This window comes from Symphalangus syndactylus, chromosome 4 (genome assembly GCF_028878055.3).
Source record: "Symphalangus syndactylus isolate Jambi chromosome 4, NHGRI_mSymSyn1-v2.1_pri, whole genome shotgun sequence".
In the NCBI taxonomy this organism is placed as follows: Eukaryota; Metazoa; Chordata; class Mammalia; order Primates; family Hylobatidae; genus Symphalangus; species Symphalangus syndactylus.
Genome location: NC_072426.2, coordinates 52,108,796 through 52,126,862, shown reverse-complemented (window position 1 = coordinate 52,126,862; position 18,067 = coordinate 52,108,796). Strand labels below are relative to the sequence as shown.

The 18,067-nt window shown below is 38.4% G+C and overlaps 1 protein-coding gene and 1 long non-coding RNA gene across 3 annotated transcripts; one reads left to right on the top strand and one right to left on the bottom strand.

Annotated features, from left to right (window-relative positions):
- Positions 1-797: 797 nt before the first annotated feature.
- IL21 (interleukin 21) lies at positions 798-11,735 on the bottom strand. The gene is made up of 5 exons (XM_055274660.1): positions 11,513-11,735; positions 11,370-11,405; positions 6,358-6,513; positions 3,543-3,620; positions 798-3,452 (listed from the first exon to the last, which is right to left on the bottom strand). The coding sequence occupies exons 1-5, from the start codon at positions 11,678-11,680 to the stop codon at positions 3,402-3,404; spliced, it is 489 nt and encodes a 162-aa protein (XP_055130635.1). The 5' UTR covers positions 11,681-11,735; the 3' UTR covers positions 798-3,401.
- LOC129480657 (uncharacterized) lies at positions 9,744-17,669 on the top strand. 2 transcript variants are annotated; one of them, XR_008657095.2, is made up of 8 exons: positions 9,744-10,250; positions 10,636-10,833; positions 11,537-11,740; positions 11,864-11,990; positions 15,344-15,391; positions 15,889-15,937; positions 17,339-17,484; positions 17,585-17,669. It is a non-coding gene; the product is annotated as an uncharacterized lncRNA (long non-coding RNA). The 2 variants fall into 2 exon arrangements; XR_010120484.1 differs by lacking the exon at positions 11,864-11,990 and having other exon boundaries at positions 11,537-11,830.
- The last annotated feature ends 398 nt before the right edge of the window (positions 17,670-18,067 follow it).

The window sequence follows — 18,067 nt, the reverse complement described above, 5'->3', positions numbered from 1 at the left end:
GGCAGGGGATGGTGTGTGCTCCTTGGCCTGTAGTTCAAGGGATCAATCGGGGATGCTGGTTCTGTGAGGGAGGGAGTAAAACTAATAAATTGAGAGAATGGGAAGGGGTTAAGGTCTAGCTTCAGAGTCTCAGGACAGACACAGTAGAAGTAGGGCAGTTTGAGAACTAAAAAACTAGCATCTGATGGTTTTATATTTACATATATAAATCTTTACATAGATTTCTGAGAGAAAGGGGTCCCAGCTGATAAAGTCTGGGACATAGTCATGGCAGTGGACCACAGGATGGGGTAAAAAGATGCAGGTGCTCAGAACTGAGGAGGCTAAGGTTCTGAGATGCTGCAGTGCTGGTGGAATTTTCTCCGTGGGCACTGAAGTCACCCAGATGATGGCAGATGTTGGATTTGAGAGAAAGAGCATCCTCGGTCCCCAATGAACATGGAGGAGTGGCCAGGAAATGGCAATCATTAGTAAGAAGAGGACAGAAAAGCTAGATAGGATAAACTTGAATGCAGGAGAGAATTTTGTGCAAGAGTGTAGGTGCAGTGGTGGCAGTGGGCATTGGGAAGAATATCTCTAACTCCTCCTGAATGTGCCATACATTTGGGAGGGCTGCAAAGGAGGTGATATCCTTGAGGCAGAGACAGGATCCATTTCAGTGAGAACAGGTGAGAAGAGAAGATCATCTTTACCATGTACATGTAAAAACTATATGCTCCCAGAGACTAAGGATAATCTTTTATTTTCAGTCAGGACTGTTGAATTAAGGGTTTCCAGGGAATCACAAAAGACGATTGTACTGAGCGGGTAGTATTTAATATGATCAGATCTTAAATAAGAAGCCATAAACATGAACATTTAAAATCAAATATATAATAAATAATTATTAAGTTATAAACTACATGGTTCATATTAGCTAAATTCTCAGATGCAAATGTAAATACAACAGAGCAATAATATAGAATAATAATGCTACAGTTTTATAGAAGTGTCCCAAGAAGACACTTTGAACAAAAATAATAAAGATCGTGATTAATTTTCCCTGAACTCTCATGACCTACAGTAATGTTTCCTTTTCTCCCTTCCTTCCTTCCTTCCTTTTTTTTTCTTGGAATATGTCCCTTGTTCCTGCAGTAAGTGTTGCTACAAAAGTTATTGAAATAATATTGAGCAACTGAACATCAGACTCAGTAGAAAGTTTTACTCAGAAGTATGATCAGATGTTTCTGTAAGAATACCCAGAACTTTAGAGACTCATAAACATCTAAAGCTTTAAAAAAGAAAGAATAGACATTAGAGATTGAGTCCAGCACTCTCATTCTACAGATAAAGAAATGGAAACCCAAAGAGTTTAAACAATGACCACTATTTCATAGTCAACAAAATTTCACATCTCCTGTATTACTGCCCATAGATGAACACTTATATTTATGGGTTATCTTTATATTCCTTTTAAGAACTGGCCATCTTGAATATAGAGCAGTGAAGATGGAGATGTTCAAGTCTTACTGCTTCATCTTGTTTATTCCAATGCATTGCCTTTCCTGGAGTGCTGGTGGGTTTAACTCTGGTTAAACAGCAGAGTTTATCTGGGTGTTTAAACTCTGTTTAATGAAGGCTCTTAGCCAAACCCTCACTAAATTATTTTTACTTTTAAGATAGAGACCCTGATCGAAATAATTGGAACAGAAATTTTTAACAATAAGCATGCCAAAAGAAATACATTATTTTAAATATAAAATACAATATCCAAGAAGTTAATAGCTATAAATTCAGAAACAAGAAATACAGATTCCGTCTTTCTCACTATCTTTATGCCTGCTTCCACATTTTGTCACAACAACCCGGGCTGGCATATTTGAAACTGAGGCACATTTTAGATATATATTATCATCATCAGGTGCATAATTCCTTTGTAATACATATTCTAAAATGTTAAAACAGAGTACCTTGTTTCTGATGATAAAACATTTTTTTCTTTTTTCTTAGTCTACTTGCTGATGATAAAACATTTCATTGAGATTTGATTAAATAATTCTCAGTATATCTTTTAGAACTGTAGGTTAAGTCTGTATTTGTTTTAAGCACATAATTTTTCTTCTCAGAGCATAAAGCATTTCTCATCCCACATCCTCTTGCATACTCACACTATTTTAACAATAAGAGATTCTCAAATAGCTTATACCATTCTAGCGAACATTTAATTTTTCTAGAGTTTTTTTACTTCATGTTTAAACAAGCTGTGCTGGAGTTGATATGAAATGGCAGGTAGAGTAGGTTGCTTGTTTTTACTACCCAAGTTTGAAAGATTGGAATGCTTATGCGAAAGTCTGTTTTCAACTTGGACAGGAGTCCTGGCCTCTTGATTTGCCTCCAGATTTTTAAATTATATAGGTGACTGAATTTGTCTTATCCAAAGTATAGTAACTATAAATGTCCAAAATGTTAAACATGTTTTGAAATTTTGTCAAAGCAGAAGTTTCATTTTAAAAAGAAGGAAGAAAAGAAACGAAGGAAGAAAGAAGGAGACAAATATTTGGAGTTATTAGCTCGCTCATAATATGATCATTGTAACAGTTTGAGAAGAGAGCTACAATACTTTTAAAACTGTGTTTGGTTCCAGAAGACAACCTGGCATATGTCCCTCTATAGGTTTAAATTGCCATTTCCACAAGCTTAAAATGTTAGCTTATAAGGGGACTGGGGGCTGGAGGAAGGTAATATTAAATCCACTTCTTAATACTCTATTGCCACTGACTAAGAGTCTATTCCATAAATACATTCATATCTATAGTATTTAAATATTTTTATAAACCCCAATAAAGAAATAAGGCTTTTATAGCCATCTAGTATCCCCCAGTGCATAAATAAATTACATATTTATATGTTAGACATTCTGAGATTTAAAAAACTATTCAGATATAAGTTTTTAAACACTCAGTTTTCATTTCCTTAAAAGAATAAAGATGTCAACTTTTCATTTTGCTTTTATATATTTTGCTTCTATGCTTCTATATTTTCAGCTGGAATGAAGGTATATATGTTTTAAGTTATGACCATAATAGACCTCATTCAGGTGGTAATCAAGCTCAAGGTTAGTATAAAATCAATAGATGTCAAAACTATATTTTTGGTTAAAAATGTTAACCTTCTCCTTCAACCAAGAAATGTCAAAGTTGGGCAGTGAGATAAAGTAAAAACTTCAAAAGTCATAGAAATCAATAACATAGGAAATCAGACTATTGTATAGTGATTATGGGGAAATAATCCTGACTTTGCACACTTACGAGTTTTTTTTTCCCATCGCTAATATATTGTACTCCTCCACTTGGAATACAAAGAAATGAGTTTCACTATTATATTAGAGTATGTAACATAGTGTCCAGCTGCAAGTTAGATCCTTAGGAATCTTCACTTCCGTGTGTTCTAGAGGACAGATGCTGATGAATCATCTGTGGAAATAGTATACCATGAGTAACTAGGAAGCAAATCTGGATAGGTAAAGATAAAGCAGAAAATCAAATGAAACTTAAGGTAGATACCTTTTGGAGAAGTGATTTGAATCTTTCTAGGAATTCTTTGGGTGGTTTTTTCTCATAAGAATCACACGAAGGGCATGTCTAGAAATCAATGAAAAAGTAACAATCTTCTTTAAATTTTTTTTCGTAATAAAATGTTTCTTAAACTTTTTTTCACTAAAAACATAAATTATGTTCACTGAAAAACATTCGAGAAGTACATAAAACTGTTTGGAAAGTAACAATGGAAAAAGTCCTTGTAATCCCATTCCCAGAGATAGGAATCCCACTGCAATGTTTTAATGTATATTCTGTCTGTGTTTTGGGCATTTTTAATTATTATTGTGCATTTACATTATTTATACCAGTTGGTGATTTACTTTTTTTTTTCCACACTTAACGTATCACAGGATTTCCTAAGTGTTAAATAGTCTTCAAAAATATGACATGTAGTGGTTGTTCTGTATTCCAGCATACTATTACTATTTTTGGACCCAAAGGTTGCATCTAACTCTTTTTTTTTTTTTTTTTTTTGAGACAGTCTTGCTCTGTCACCCAGGCTGGAGTGCAGTGGCGCGATCTCCACTCACTGCAACTTCCACCAATTCAAGCAATTATCCTGCTTTAGCCTCCCAAGTAGCTGGGATTACAGGCACGCACGACCATGCCTGGCTAATTTTTGCATTTTTAGTAGAGACGGGGTTTCACCATGTTGGCCAGGCTGGCCTCAAACTCCTGATCTCAGGTGATCCGCCTGCCTCAGCCTCCCAAAGTGCTGGGAATACAGGCATGAGCCACCACACCCAGCCATATCTAACTTTTTACTTTTGTCTACATTACTCCAAAGAACATCTCTGTAAATAATTTTTCATATATATCTTTGCTTATTTGATATATTCCTAGAAGTAGAATTACTAAATTAAAGGGATAAAAAATTTTAAGGCTTTGATATACATTATAAAGGGTTTTACAAACTCTTTTCACTTGGAGCATTCTTATTATTATAGGGTATTGTTTAAAATGTTTAATTGGAAAAAACAGGATTTCCTTGTTTTAACTCGCATTTATGTGATTACTAAGGAGATTGAACAGTTTTTCATATATGGATTGCTCACTTACATTTTTAAAAAACTTTCTTAGTTTATGCTCTTTGTCTTTATTCCTATTTAGATACCAAACACCAAGCCATTGCTTAGTAGTTAGCATCTCAATGCCAGTGTGATGTTGTAGTGAGAGCATTTCACTGAAAGATAGTAGTTGTATGTTCTATTTCTCATTCTGACACTGTGTATGGAACTTGGGGCTAGTGACTTAACTCCTTTGTAGATCTCACTTTCCTCATCTATAAGATGAACATGCTTAACTGGAGAGTTCTAAGTTTGGCTCCAAAGCTACCACTTCATGAGTTTCAAAAATATGTTCCGCTCCTTTCTTTCTGAGGAAAGATTTAGAGGGATATTTTTCACATGGTCACCAGGCCAAGCAATCAAAGGAAATAAGAATAATTTTGATAATGTAATTAAGATTTCATTTGAATCACATGTGGAATTTTTTTGGAGGCGAAAGAACTAATTTAAAAAATTTGAGGCTGGGTGCGATGGCTAACACCTGTAATCCCAGCACTTTGGGAGGCCGAGGCGGGCAGATCACCTGAGGTCAGGAGTTCGAGACCAGCCTGACCAACATGGTGAAACCCCAGCACTGCTAAAAATAGAAAAATTAGCCAGGCATGATGGTGTGCACCTGTAGTTCCAGCTACTTGGGAGGCTGAGGCAGGACAATCGCTTGAACCGGGAGGCGGAAGCTGCAGTGAGCCAAGACCTTGCCACTGCACTCCGGCATGGGGGACAGACTGAAACTCCGTCTCAAAAAAAAAAATTTTTTTTGAGAGTAATTTATTTTATGTATTTTCCCACTGGCTTTAATCTTTGAATTACTCATGTTCTTGAGTATCTGCATTGCTCATGAGTTGGCATATACAAGAGGATCTCAGGGCTCCTAAAAGCTAGGGACTGTTAAAATTCCCCTGCCAAGTAATGAGGCCTGCCTATTTCAATTCAATACTGACTCTGCTAAGGTACAGGATAGTAATATGATTTAAGAGAGGAGGCAAAGTTTAAGATTTGCCCTAGTCTCTTGTAGGCTCTTTTCTTGTTAGAAAGCTAGGATCTAGCTCCTGTTAATAAGAATGCAAGTTATCTGTGACCATATGAGAGGAAATAGTCCTTAACTCCAAAATCACAGTTGGATTCTCTGCCTAATGACTTCCTCACCTTGAGAAGCTATATTAACATATTCCAGCTACCAAGGACTACTAGGAAATTATAATTGGGTTTTTGAATACTTTCAAGTCTGTGGGCTTAAAAGAGTGACCCTACTTCTTAAAATGCACCATGTATAGGCTGGGCACAGTGGCTCACGCCTGTAATCCCCACACTTTGGGAGGCCAAGGTGGGCGGATCATGGGGTCAGGAGATAGAGACCATCCTGGCTAACATGGTGAAACCCTGTCTCTACTAAAAATACAAAAACAAAATTAGCCGGGCGTGGTGGCGGGCACCTGTAGTCCCAGCTACTCAGGAGGCTGAGGTGGGAGGAGAATGGCGTGAAACCGGGAGGTGGATCTTGCGGTGAGCAGAGATCATGCCACTGCACCCCAGCCTGGGTGACAGAGCAAGACTCCATCTTAAAAAAAAAAAATGCAGCATGTATAATAAGGCATAACCATAGGTAAGGAAGACACCAGCAGCTCTGGCTACAGGTGTGCGTGTGTGTTTATGTAATGCAAGATATATAGTTTATAAGTACAAATAAGAGAGATGACAAATGCCAATCTTACTAGTCTGTGTTTCTGTCTTCTCCCTGCATTTGTGGAAGGTAGTTTCCTTTTCAGCTTTTTAATTGATACATTGATTATCCTTTCATTGTTTCCTGTATTTGCTGACTTTAGTTGGGCCTTCTGAAAACAGGAAAAAGCTGACCATTCACAGTTTGTCTGAAAGATAAACAATTTGTATATATGTTAACAAACATTATTCAGAAAGTAAAAGATAGCTTTCCCAATCCTCTATTTCTATCTCTTCTGCAATGTCGTGCATTACATCGTTTCAACAGATGAGTGAGGTATGATTTCACCTCCTACCTAATCTTTCGGATGGGAAAAAGGGACAATCCCCTGCCTCGCAGATAAGAAAGAAAGGAGCCTCACTTCTTCACAATGCTTTATTCCTGATGCTATACAGAGGACCATTTTGATGTCTAGGTGGTGGACAAGACCTTTGTGTTTTATAAGGGAGAGTTCGGTTTAGGAACACATTTGCTGAATTATGAGGCTCTAAAACTTACACTGTGACTAGTGGCAGCTTTGGGTAAATTATGTTATAGTCTGATGAAGAATATTTTTCATTTGTTTGTGGTTTCTATAATGTATCTATCATGACATGTCTTAAGCAGCATTTTATTCTGTACAGCGCCAGGCATAGTGTCTTGCCAGTTAATGATCAACGTATATTTGTGAAGTTAACAGATGAAGAAAATGAATTAAAGCCCCTCCTTTGAAGAAAGGAGGTGGGTACCTCCCTCTGATAGCATATTTTACATCTAAGATTCAATATACTTGCCATAGATCACACATGACTTTTCTAAAACCCTTTTCATACTCCCAGCTCAGTTAGGGTAGGATTCTGCCTGAATCAAGCAGTTAAGGAACAGTTTGAGGCTTGCCCAACCAATGAGAGGGAAGGTCATTTCTTAGAAGGTAAGAATAGGGTCTCAGAGAATGGGGGAGTGTATAAAATAAGCATCAAACATTTATCTCTTGGTTTGGAAAAATAACTAATGACTAACAAGCCAAAAGCTTAGCAATCAAACTGGAAAGGAAATGGAATTTACTGGAAGAACCAAATATATACTGACTTGTTGAAAAATTTTAATGCTGATCCAAAAGCTTATATCCAGGTTACTTGTATCAAACTTACTTTTTTCTTTCAGCAAACGTGTGTATGTGATGCTATTTTCCCCCTGAAGTTGCTATATTTTCATTTCACAAATGCATATGGAAGCTACTACCTTATAACCAGAAGCCTCAATCCCTCCCAGTCCCTACAAAGGCGGCCTATACATAACAATATTACCTGAATCTTCTTATGGACAATCAGCTGAACACAGCATCTGGCCTGCTTTGCATTTTCCAACCCATATGCTTACCCAATATGAATGTTGATTAATAACATGCATCTCTAAGACACAAACCTATCAGATTTGCTTTGCATATATAGCCACAAGCCGACAAGCAGCTTATCTGGTTTCCTTATATCAAGGCAGATTGCCTCTCATAAGGGCAAGGTGGTGTCCTTTCCATATGTTTGCCAAAATGCTTATTTAATAGAAACTATTTATAAATGTTCAATATAGCACTTTTTTTTCCTTGAAAACCACATGTTCATGTTTGTTGAAGTTTTTTCTTTTCTCTTCTTTTTGACCACAACCGGCTTAACTTACTGGAAAAAATAATATTCATATTTAAAGAGGTAAATTTTCCAGCTGAAACTGAAAATACTGACTGCTTCATCCGTGATGATCTGAAAAACCAGCATTTCTCACAGAGGCTCATTTTGCTGAGTTAACATTTACATGTGTATGCTGAAAGAAAATTAGGTTCCAAAGAAGTAGAGGGGCCCTGCCAGCCAAATGAACTCCCTTGAGATAATATTGCCAGGAATGGTCAGTACCAGTACTCAAAGCATTGAAATTGTAAAACTACAATTTCAGTTGTAAAAACAACTGAAAATCTTTTCTGAAAGTCTTTGAATGGCACCTGGACAATGACGCCCATATTGATGGGGCTGTGCTTCCTCTCCCACCCTTCCTTGTTTACCTGTGTTAACAGACAATGGGGTTTTGTTTTCTTTTGTTCTGCAGGCAGCAGAGCTGTGTCTGGCAATATGTGGTCCAGGATAAATAACTGCCGGAATTGGCTTTATATGCACATCAAAGGTAGCCTCAAAAGAGGAAAAGAAGTGGAGGGCTGTCGCCACTAAACTGCCTTAAGGATGTGTTGAGAAGGAGAGTGAAAAGATTAACCTTGACTTAGGCAGCCTCAGGTGCCCTATCACTCAGGAGTCTACAGGATGCCCAAGTCCATATTTAGCACCGTCTGGAAGCATGAACGTTGCTTTCCTTTGCTATGCCTTGGTGACAACAGACTCCAAAGGCAAGGCTTTGTTTCCCTCATGCTTTAACATATGAGAACATGAGGAGTTTTCTGCTCCTACATTAGTTTTGCAGACTAGAAGGAGCGGTAGTGAAGTCAAAAGCAAGAATTAACAAACCATTCCTCTTCAGCCGAAGAACAAGTCAAGTGCTGCTTTTGCCAGGAGTCACACTTGGCTTTGTTGTTTTGCAATTAAATTTTTGAAATTTTTTACCTCCTTAGGGCTTTTTTTTTTCTTTTGTAGAAACAGGATGTCTCACTATTTTGCCCAGGTTGTTCTCAAACTCTTGACCTCAAGCAATCTTCCAACCTTGGCTTCCCAAAGGGTTTACAGGCATTGGGATTACAGGCAGGAGCCCCATCACCCAGCTGAGGCCTATTTTTACATTTTTTTCCTTTTGCAGAGAAAGCCCTGGCCATTCACACTAAAAAGTCTTGCTAATTGGGCAAGACTACCTTTGTCCTGGCTGGGCACGGTGGCTCATGCCTGTCATCCCAGCACTTTGGGGGGCCAACGCAGGTGGATCACAAGGTCAAGAGATTGAGACCATCCTGGCCAACATGGTGAAACCCCATCTCTACTAAAAAATACAAAAATTAGCTGGGTGTGGTGGCATGTGCCTGTAGTCCCAGCTACTCGGGAGGCTGAGGCAGGAGAATCGCTTGAACCTGGGAGGCGGAGGTTGCAGTGAGCCGAGATCGCGCCACTGCACTCCAGCCTGGCAACAGAGCGAGACTGCATCTCAAAAAAAAAAAAAAAAAAAAAGAAAGATTACCTTTGTCCTACACACAAACTAGGTTTATATTAGGGTTTCTCCACGGTGATATACTGACAGTTGGGGCTAGATAATTCTTTGTTGTCAGTGCTGTCTTGTGCATTCTAGAATGTTTAGTACCTGGCTTCTACCTACTAGATGCCAGTAGCACCCTCATTTCTACCTCCAAGTGTGACAACCAGAAATTTTTCCAGCCAATGCCAAATGTTTTCTGGGGTACAAAAATCACCACCAGTTGAGAACCACTGGTTATATGATTAGACAGAAAGAAAAAGATAAAAAGAAAGATGCCTGGCTAGGCCAATTAGAGATCTTAGATAATTACCATATGCATGCAACATTAGATGGTTTTATTTTCGTTAAACTTTTAAATCTTCTAAAATCTCTTACCTACCCTACTTTGAAGCTAGCTTGATATAATGCTAATGTGACCTTGAACGATTTCTTTCTTCCTGAGTTTGCCTACTAGTATAGCTCAAAGATCCAAGTTACACTATTACTCACTTATATCATAGCCAGCATTGCTTGATCAGATTATCAGATAGATACAGTATCACTGAGACAAAATCCTCTCATTATGATGTAAGATAAAAAATATCTTTCATTAATAACACATCTAACGGAAGTACCCATTGGACCAGCTCAGGTTAGAAGGTGGAATCTCTTTCCTATTTCTTATTTTGCAAGTTACAGACAACAGCCAGGAAACTCTGGAAAGAACTCTAACCATAACAGTTAATCAAGGTGCATGAGATGCTAGAAATGTATGTTTTGATAATTAGGCACATTGATTAAGAAGTATTTTCAGTTATTGGAAAAGTCTTTCCAATAAGCTGAATGTGCTACTTTCATTTTAGATGCTGCTTATTAGAAAAGGACCTAGTAAATGAGAGTGTTTGGGTTCAGAGCTAGAGAGTGAGTTTTAGAGAAAAGCAATAGTTGTGACTCATTCACTTTCTAAACTTTTACACATAGTCATTTACGATAATTGTTTTCTTTGCAATGTATCTTCTTGAGTCTCCCCCTTTGTAGTGTCCTAATTACTGGTAGCACTTTTAGTTATTCTAATTTATGCAATTAAAGGTCTGTGACAATGAAAACATTTCCCCAATTGCATTTATACTCTCAGGGTACCAGACCAGAAGATCAGATCGTAGAAGTTACTGGAGAAAAAGATCAGCGGACAGCACTCTTGAACTACATGCCAGGCCTCTTCTTCCTGGAACTCTAATGGATTTAAATGGCTTAAGAGACGGGATGAATTGTTGAAAATGGTTCTTTCAAAAGACCTCACGGAAGGCCAAAGACAAGACTCACTGAGGCCAAGGTATATGTGAATTATATTCTAAAGGACAGCTTTGATTTCCACACCACCATTTCTCCATGCTATCCCTGTAATCTAATTCTTTCTTTCTTTCTTTTTTAAGTTTGTTATTAAAAGGTTAATTCTGCTTCCTATTGTATGTATCTATGTTTCTTAGGTAGGATAACAAAGAGGGCTCAAAAGCTTTCATGCCCAAGGGCTCTTAAAGAGTAACTAGCTGTGCATTGTTCAGAAACTGATCAGAGTATAGATTTCGTTTCTAGTTTTGTTATTCTGTCTCAGCAATACTACTTAGGAGTACTCTTAGAGATTCTTGAAGATAAACATAGTTTATGAGGAATATAATATAGCATTTTTTTAGTTGGTTTTTGGTAAATCAATGAATTTAACCAAAATATAAATAAATATTTCATCAATTATTAGACCGCTAAGTTCATTAAAATTCAGTATACTCCTATATAATCATGCTAATGTCTTTCTTATTGGATTTAAAAACTTATGTCCAGTGTATTTTCAGAAATAAATTCAACTGGTCTTACCTCTACATCTTCTGGAGCTGGCAGAAATTCAGGGACCTAGAGCAAAAGAAAATTTGTTCTGAGTTATTTTTATAAGCCAAACCCTCCTTTTATATTAACTGAAAAGTATGATTTAGATTTTGTTGTGACAAGTATAGTCTTACCAAGTCATTCACATAATTTTTCAGCTGATCAATGATATCTATAAGTTGACGCATTCTAATCAAGTGGCGATCTTGACCTTGGGAGCTTGATTTGTGGACCAGTGTCCCCAAGAAGATGACCATCAGACAGATGACAATCCTCTCCATGTTGCCAGGACTGGATCTCATAAGTACCAACAGTAGAGCTAGACCTTGGTCTCGTTTTCACTTCAGCTTGACTGAGAACAGGTTGTCAGTTAAGCTACCTATTTATTCATCCTTCAGGGAGAGGTAAAGCCCTCCCATTGCAGCCTGGAAATCTTTGTAAAATGGATGAATGTGAGTAACTCTTTTTTCTTTTCCACTGGCTAGGTATACGTGTGCATGTGCTAATGTGTGGGGGCAGGGATTGATGGAGTCAACGAAATGTGCCCCATCTGCATCTTTGACAGGAAAAAGAGAGAATGGGTGAATTCCAATTTTCAGCATGAATCAAGAAGTATGTATAATAAACAGTAGGTACTACAAGACTTCAAAAAAGTAAACAAAAACACTTTGATCTCTTTTTCTCGGCCTCCCCTGGCATCTTACCTGTTCTCTCTGACAGTCATAAGGGGACTTTGATAATGAGTAAGATGGCAACATGTGCTTTCATGCAGGACTTTTTCTTATGGTAATAACTATGTCTTTTGACTAAAATCATCTAGTATTCCATCATAAAAGTAGGAGGAGAGGCTACCTTTTAGGAAATTTTAAATAAAGAGGTATTTTCCAAATTAGCAAGAATATTTTAGGTTCTTACCAAGTTTCAAGGGTTTAAAATAGAATTTGCTTCCAACTGTTCACCAAAGCATCTTTAGTAAGCATTTATTTTGGCTTCTGTCATGTTATTTAACAATCTGATTTATTAATATCACAAATGATTCTAAGGGACTTGATAGAAAATCTATCCTTCCCAATCAAGATCTCACTCTACTATCATTTTAAAAATTATCTAATGTCCATCTCTTCTATATAATGCGTCAATTAAATGAGTCAAACTTGCTAATGCTCATTCTTGTCCAAACCAAAAAATATTTCCAAACAGCAAAATAAAATATACCCATAAATGATTTGTTTTCTCTTAGCGTAGTGTTACTTATTTCTGCTAGATACTATTTCCTCTGGGTGTGAGCAACACATTTCTAACTGCATCTGTGACCAGGTAGAGGTTAATTAAAGATCCAAAGCCCAGAGATGGTTTTATCATCCTCCTTTCTTCTGCTTCTCTTGTCCCTGAGACTCTTTTAACCCATTTGAGAAAGTTGAATATAATATTCTAGCTAGAGAGTCATGTACCGTATAAGAACGTAGGCCTTGTAAGTGAAACTCTTGACTATAGATTTTATTCATTCATTCATTCATTCATTCCTTCATTTCATTACATACTTTAGAATACCATACTTTATTGTAGACTGTTATGTAGCCAACATAAATTGGAGTTTTGACTTGATTTGCTCTGAAGTTGACTGTAATCTTTTTATTATGGAATATCTATTCAAGAGTATACAGGTTTGGCCTTACACAGTAGATAAGAGTTCATACAACATGATCAAGAATTCCTCCCTGTAATAGTTAAATTCTATATGACAAGATTCTGTGCAAACTTATGAATGCGTGTCGACTAATGGTTGCCACTTGGTGCCTCCACATTGCCTGTATGGTCTTTGTACATGTGCTCCTTATCCACCTAAACAGATGTGCGTCTCCTTGAAGACACTAACCATGGTGGTTAGGAGGTCAATTTCTAAAGCTTGAGTTCAAATCCAGGTCCTAACAATTAATAGCACATATGATCCTGTGTGTGTAATTGCAAAAGGAAGGCAAGTACAGAATCTAATCATAGGGTTGTGATAAGGCTTAAATGAGACATTCCAAGTAAAAGGGCTAAGTACAGCACATAACATCCCAGGAGGTTTGCATGCTGATCGTGGATGAGGGTGAAGGGGAGAACTTAAAGAAGCCTAGGGAGGCTAAACTGATCAGAGAAGGAAGAGAATGGACAGATCAGTGTTCAGCCAAAATACACTTGTGTGGTTGTACTGGTGGTTTAAAAAAAAAAAAAAAAAAAAGTCAAATATCTTTTGTACTGCCTAGAGAGAACCATTGCTCCTGGCCCTGGAGTGCCTCACCACTATGTTAGACACCCCAGTCTCCTCCCTGAGACATCCTAGCCCTCTCCATAATCCATCCACCAGTACATCAGGGGTCTCAGAGTCTTGCTCCAGCACTATGACCAGAGGGCTTTCTGAAAGTCAGAATTTCTGCCTTAAGTGGCACATCAGTTGTTAAGCATTTTTGGATATCATCTCTGGTGTGATAGACTTACCAATGCCCCAAAGACATCCATGCCCTAATCCCTGGAACCTGTGAAAATGTTACCTTACGTGACAAAAGGGACTTCGCAGATGTGAATAAATTAAAGATTTTTTACATGGGAAGATTATCCTAGATTATCCTGTGGGCCCAGTGCAATCACAGGAGCCTTTATAAGAGGAAGGCAGGAGAGTCGAAGTAAAAGAAGGAGCTGTTGTTTCAGAAGTAGAGGCTGGAGTGATGCAGGGCCAGAAGCCAAGGTATACAGATGGCTTCTAGAGTCTGGGAAAAGTAAGAAATTCTTCCCTGGAGCCTTCAGAAAGAATGCAGCCCTGCCAAAAACACCTTGACTTTAGTCCCATAAAGCTCATTTTGAGTTATTACTTCTGACCTTCCAAAATGTAAGATAATAAATTTATGCTTTCTTGTTCTTACCTGAACAGATACGCATCTCCTTGAAGTGTTTGCAGTAATTTGTTACAGCAGCAATAGAAATGTAACATACATAGGTATGGAATTTTTAATCTCAGGGAAAAGGGCAGGAAAAGAGGGAAAGAGAGGAAAGAGTGATAAGAAAAGATCCAGCGAAGGTTGGAATTTTGTTGGGCTTTTGGGAGGTGCAGGTAGAGGATATAAGGAAGTGTAGACAAGAGAGGGAAGTAAAATTAGTGTAGCTGCCACATGGTATGGGCCCTCAGGGATAAAAACGTATAATGAGGATGTTCCAGGAAGTCTTGTGTGTATTGTAACAACTCCTCCCTAGCCCTGAGAAAACTTCACTTAGGATTCACAGCATCGTTTAAAGTTATGGATCCCAATTTGCATTTCATTTGAATTTATCACTATGTGGAGATGAACCTTAGGGTGGGAGCAAGGAGGCCCAAAAGTATTTGAGTCACTAGGGCAAAGTAAATTAGTCACTGCTCAGAAATATTAATGTTATTGCTACCTTTACAGTATCATTTCATTGGGGTTTTAAGGGCTGCTTACTCTTTAAATTATAATTATTTTTATAATCTAGATACAATCAGTCCTGCTATAAGGCTTATCTTGAAAATGATAATTTATTCCAATGGGGTTAATATATCAAGGAACAATTTGAGTATAACAAGAACTTTGTGTTTCTTTATGTTTAATTTCATCTGCAAGAAATGCTAGGTGAATGCAGAAAACTGCATCCAGCTGAACTGAGCCATGTAGGAATACATAAGATGTCCTCACACCTCTGACAGCCACCAGCATCCTCAGTTCACTGCATGTATAATGAGCCACACCCATCTACATCTGGTGTCACAATTTTCCATCCCAGAGAACTCTCCTTCGCCATGTCTCAATAACTCACAAACTGTAACCCTTCCAACACCCACCTCCATGAACAAACTTCAAGTCCTTTTCTAGATGAAACAATGTGTTTATTCTATTATTTATGTATTTCTTAACCATTTAACTGCCTAAAACAGCTGTCTTTTTAAATTAGGTTGCTATCTTCTTTTTCAGTGTCACCGATGAAGTTTTTGAATGCTGTGCTCCTAATCTCATTTTCCTGTAAGCATGTGATTTTTGATTCTATGATTTTGTATAGTGCAGTGATTTTTAGAAACACATGGGTCACATTATAGCAGAACTCACGGTATTTTGTCTCAAAGTGTCACACTTAAGCCCCAACAACGACTACTTATATCCAGGCAGAAAACAAGACTAGAATATAGAATTTATTCTTAAGGCGGGGAATAAAAGGGAAGGGAAGAGAAAGGGAAGAGGAAGGGAGAGACAATGAAAATCAATTTGTCATTTCTACACATGGCCCATCTAAGTTATTAAAAAACTCCAGTGTCCATTTCTTCCTTGATCCTTTCCTGTTAGCACCTGGGGGCTTAGCTTGGCATCTGTGGATGTCCTGGGTTCCATACGTGTGTTTCAGAGATCCCCTAACCTCCTGAAATTATTTGCAAAATTTTGTATTTATATTGTGAGCAAAAGAAAACCTTAAATTTCATCAAATTCTCAATGGAAATGTCATGGAACTACTGTTTATCTTCCAGCCTCCAGAGACTTCGGTGAAGGGTGATGCAAACCGTGTTTCTTCAGCATGTGAGCACCATGAGGCATGAGTGTGGCAGCTCCAGAATGTCTATACCGGAGTGGCTGAGAGTCAGCAACTTGGCTGGAAGCTACACTTGAATAGCAAACAAACCACTTTTACTTAGCTTCCATGTCTATTTGGTACCTTGGAGTAGAGTGATGAGTTTTACTAGATGTGGACTTTCCAGGAATATAGCCAAGGTCATCACCGTGAAAGTATGAAACTTTAGTCATGTACCCAAGGGGATTCATGGACATATATTAAGAATTTTCTTTAAGGACTGTGTTTATAGATCACCTGGCCAGGGCAGAAATGAGGCCAGGGAACTAAAGGGGTAGAAGTCTGAAGAGGAATGGTTTTGCATGGGAAAGCGGTGCCAGGTCTAAAACTGGGCTGAACACTATTTGTCCCCAACTCCCTGGCCCGGTCCTCATAGTTCTTTCTGTGATCCCTGCGTGGTGAATACTCCTTTTCTGCTTTCACTGGCTTTGGCCCCTCGTGGATAGAATTAGATGTTCTGCATGGCAAACTGTGGGAAGAGAGGCCTCCAGTGTTTAGAGTGATGTTATCATGTGTACCACTACTATTATACATACTAAAGGTATTCAGACAGGTGGCTTGTCTCTGGGCTTTATATAGATCTCTGTCAAATTAGAAGAAAAATGTCACTAAAATAATTCAAGACAATGTTTGTACTTTCCAACGATGTTCAGGCAACAGCTGAAAATATTCTCACTTATTTGACTTGAGGAAGAAAATTCAAACGAGGAAGATCATCAAGGATTTGCTAAAGTCCCTTCTGTAAAATCTTCCTTAAGGAAGTTTAAACACTCCTATTTTCTCTTCCCTCATTCTTTTGAACTCACTGCATGTATTGATATCACTGATTTGGTTTCTTTTCTAGAATATATGTAAAAGTAAGAGTGTGTATATATAACCCATTATGTACATAACAAGAACAGTTCCTTCCAATATTCAAATTTCATGACTCTAGATCACTACTGTGCATTCTAAGAAGGTCAGGGACTCATGGAGACCAAAGGGTCAATCCTGATCATTGTTGTCTTACGAGAGAAAAACAAGAGCCTTCTCGGGCCCCGTGTTCTCTAGCTCTTGATGTGGCCTCTTTGGTATCACTGGCAGCCCCACAGTCTGGTGGTCAGTGTGTCGCAGCAGAGGGTCACTCACTGATGCTGCTTATCCACAGCACCTTTTCTGTGGGGAATGGGGGCCTCTATTCTGCTAGTAGACTCAGATGTGTCACTCTGTGATACTCTAAGACTGGGTTCATTGAGGACAGGTCTCTTTGCTAACATTCACACAAAGTCATTGTTCGGAAGCACAGTCCTGCTTCTGAAATGCTGGGTCTGGAGGAGTTCCAGCAGGAGCCACATGGTCCCTCTCCTCAGATCTTGGCTCCAACATGGGATACTCAGCAGTGAGGCTAGAGATCAGATGTCCTTCATTCCTTGACCACTAAGCCTAGAGGATGGAGAGAAAGAACTGGAACATCTGCACTCTTCAACCTGAGTCCACTCCAACTCCATACCACAAGGTGAGACAAGTTCCACCAGCCTCTCCAGCCCCCTGTCTAATATGATCAGAGAAATTCTCTTCTCTCTGGACTCAAGGCCCATCCCTGTTTCCTTCCCTAGGGCGACAGGTGGCTATAGCACCCTTTGTCTTGGCCCTGCAGCCACCAACACACAACCATAAAAATAAAGTAGTCCATTTATTAGCCTTCACTGTGTCCTGTGTCCTCTTCCCAAGAGATCTGCGGAACCTTCATTTATCACCTGAATGGGAGCCTCCTCCCCATGCTTTCCCAGGGGGCAGCCATAGGACCTCACAGAAAGGTTACTGTGTATCACTCTAGACTCTTTTCCTATATACATAGAACAATAAAGGAATAGATAGGGACATATAGACACTTAAGGAAATAGAATTATATATGGAGATAGAAACATAAAAATAAATAGCACAGACATATAGATATAGAAAACTGGTATTTTTACATAAAAACTTAATCTCACCATATGTAGTCTATAACTTTTTTTTTCACTCAACCTACGTCAGGGACAGCAGTCCATACAGGATTCACACACAGGGATATCTCTGCCATTATATGGCAGTACCAC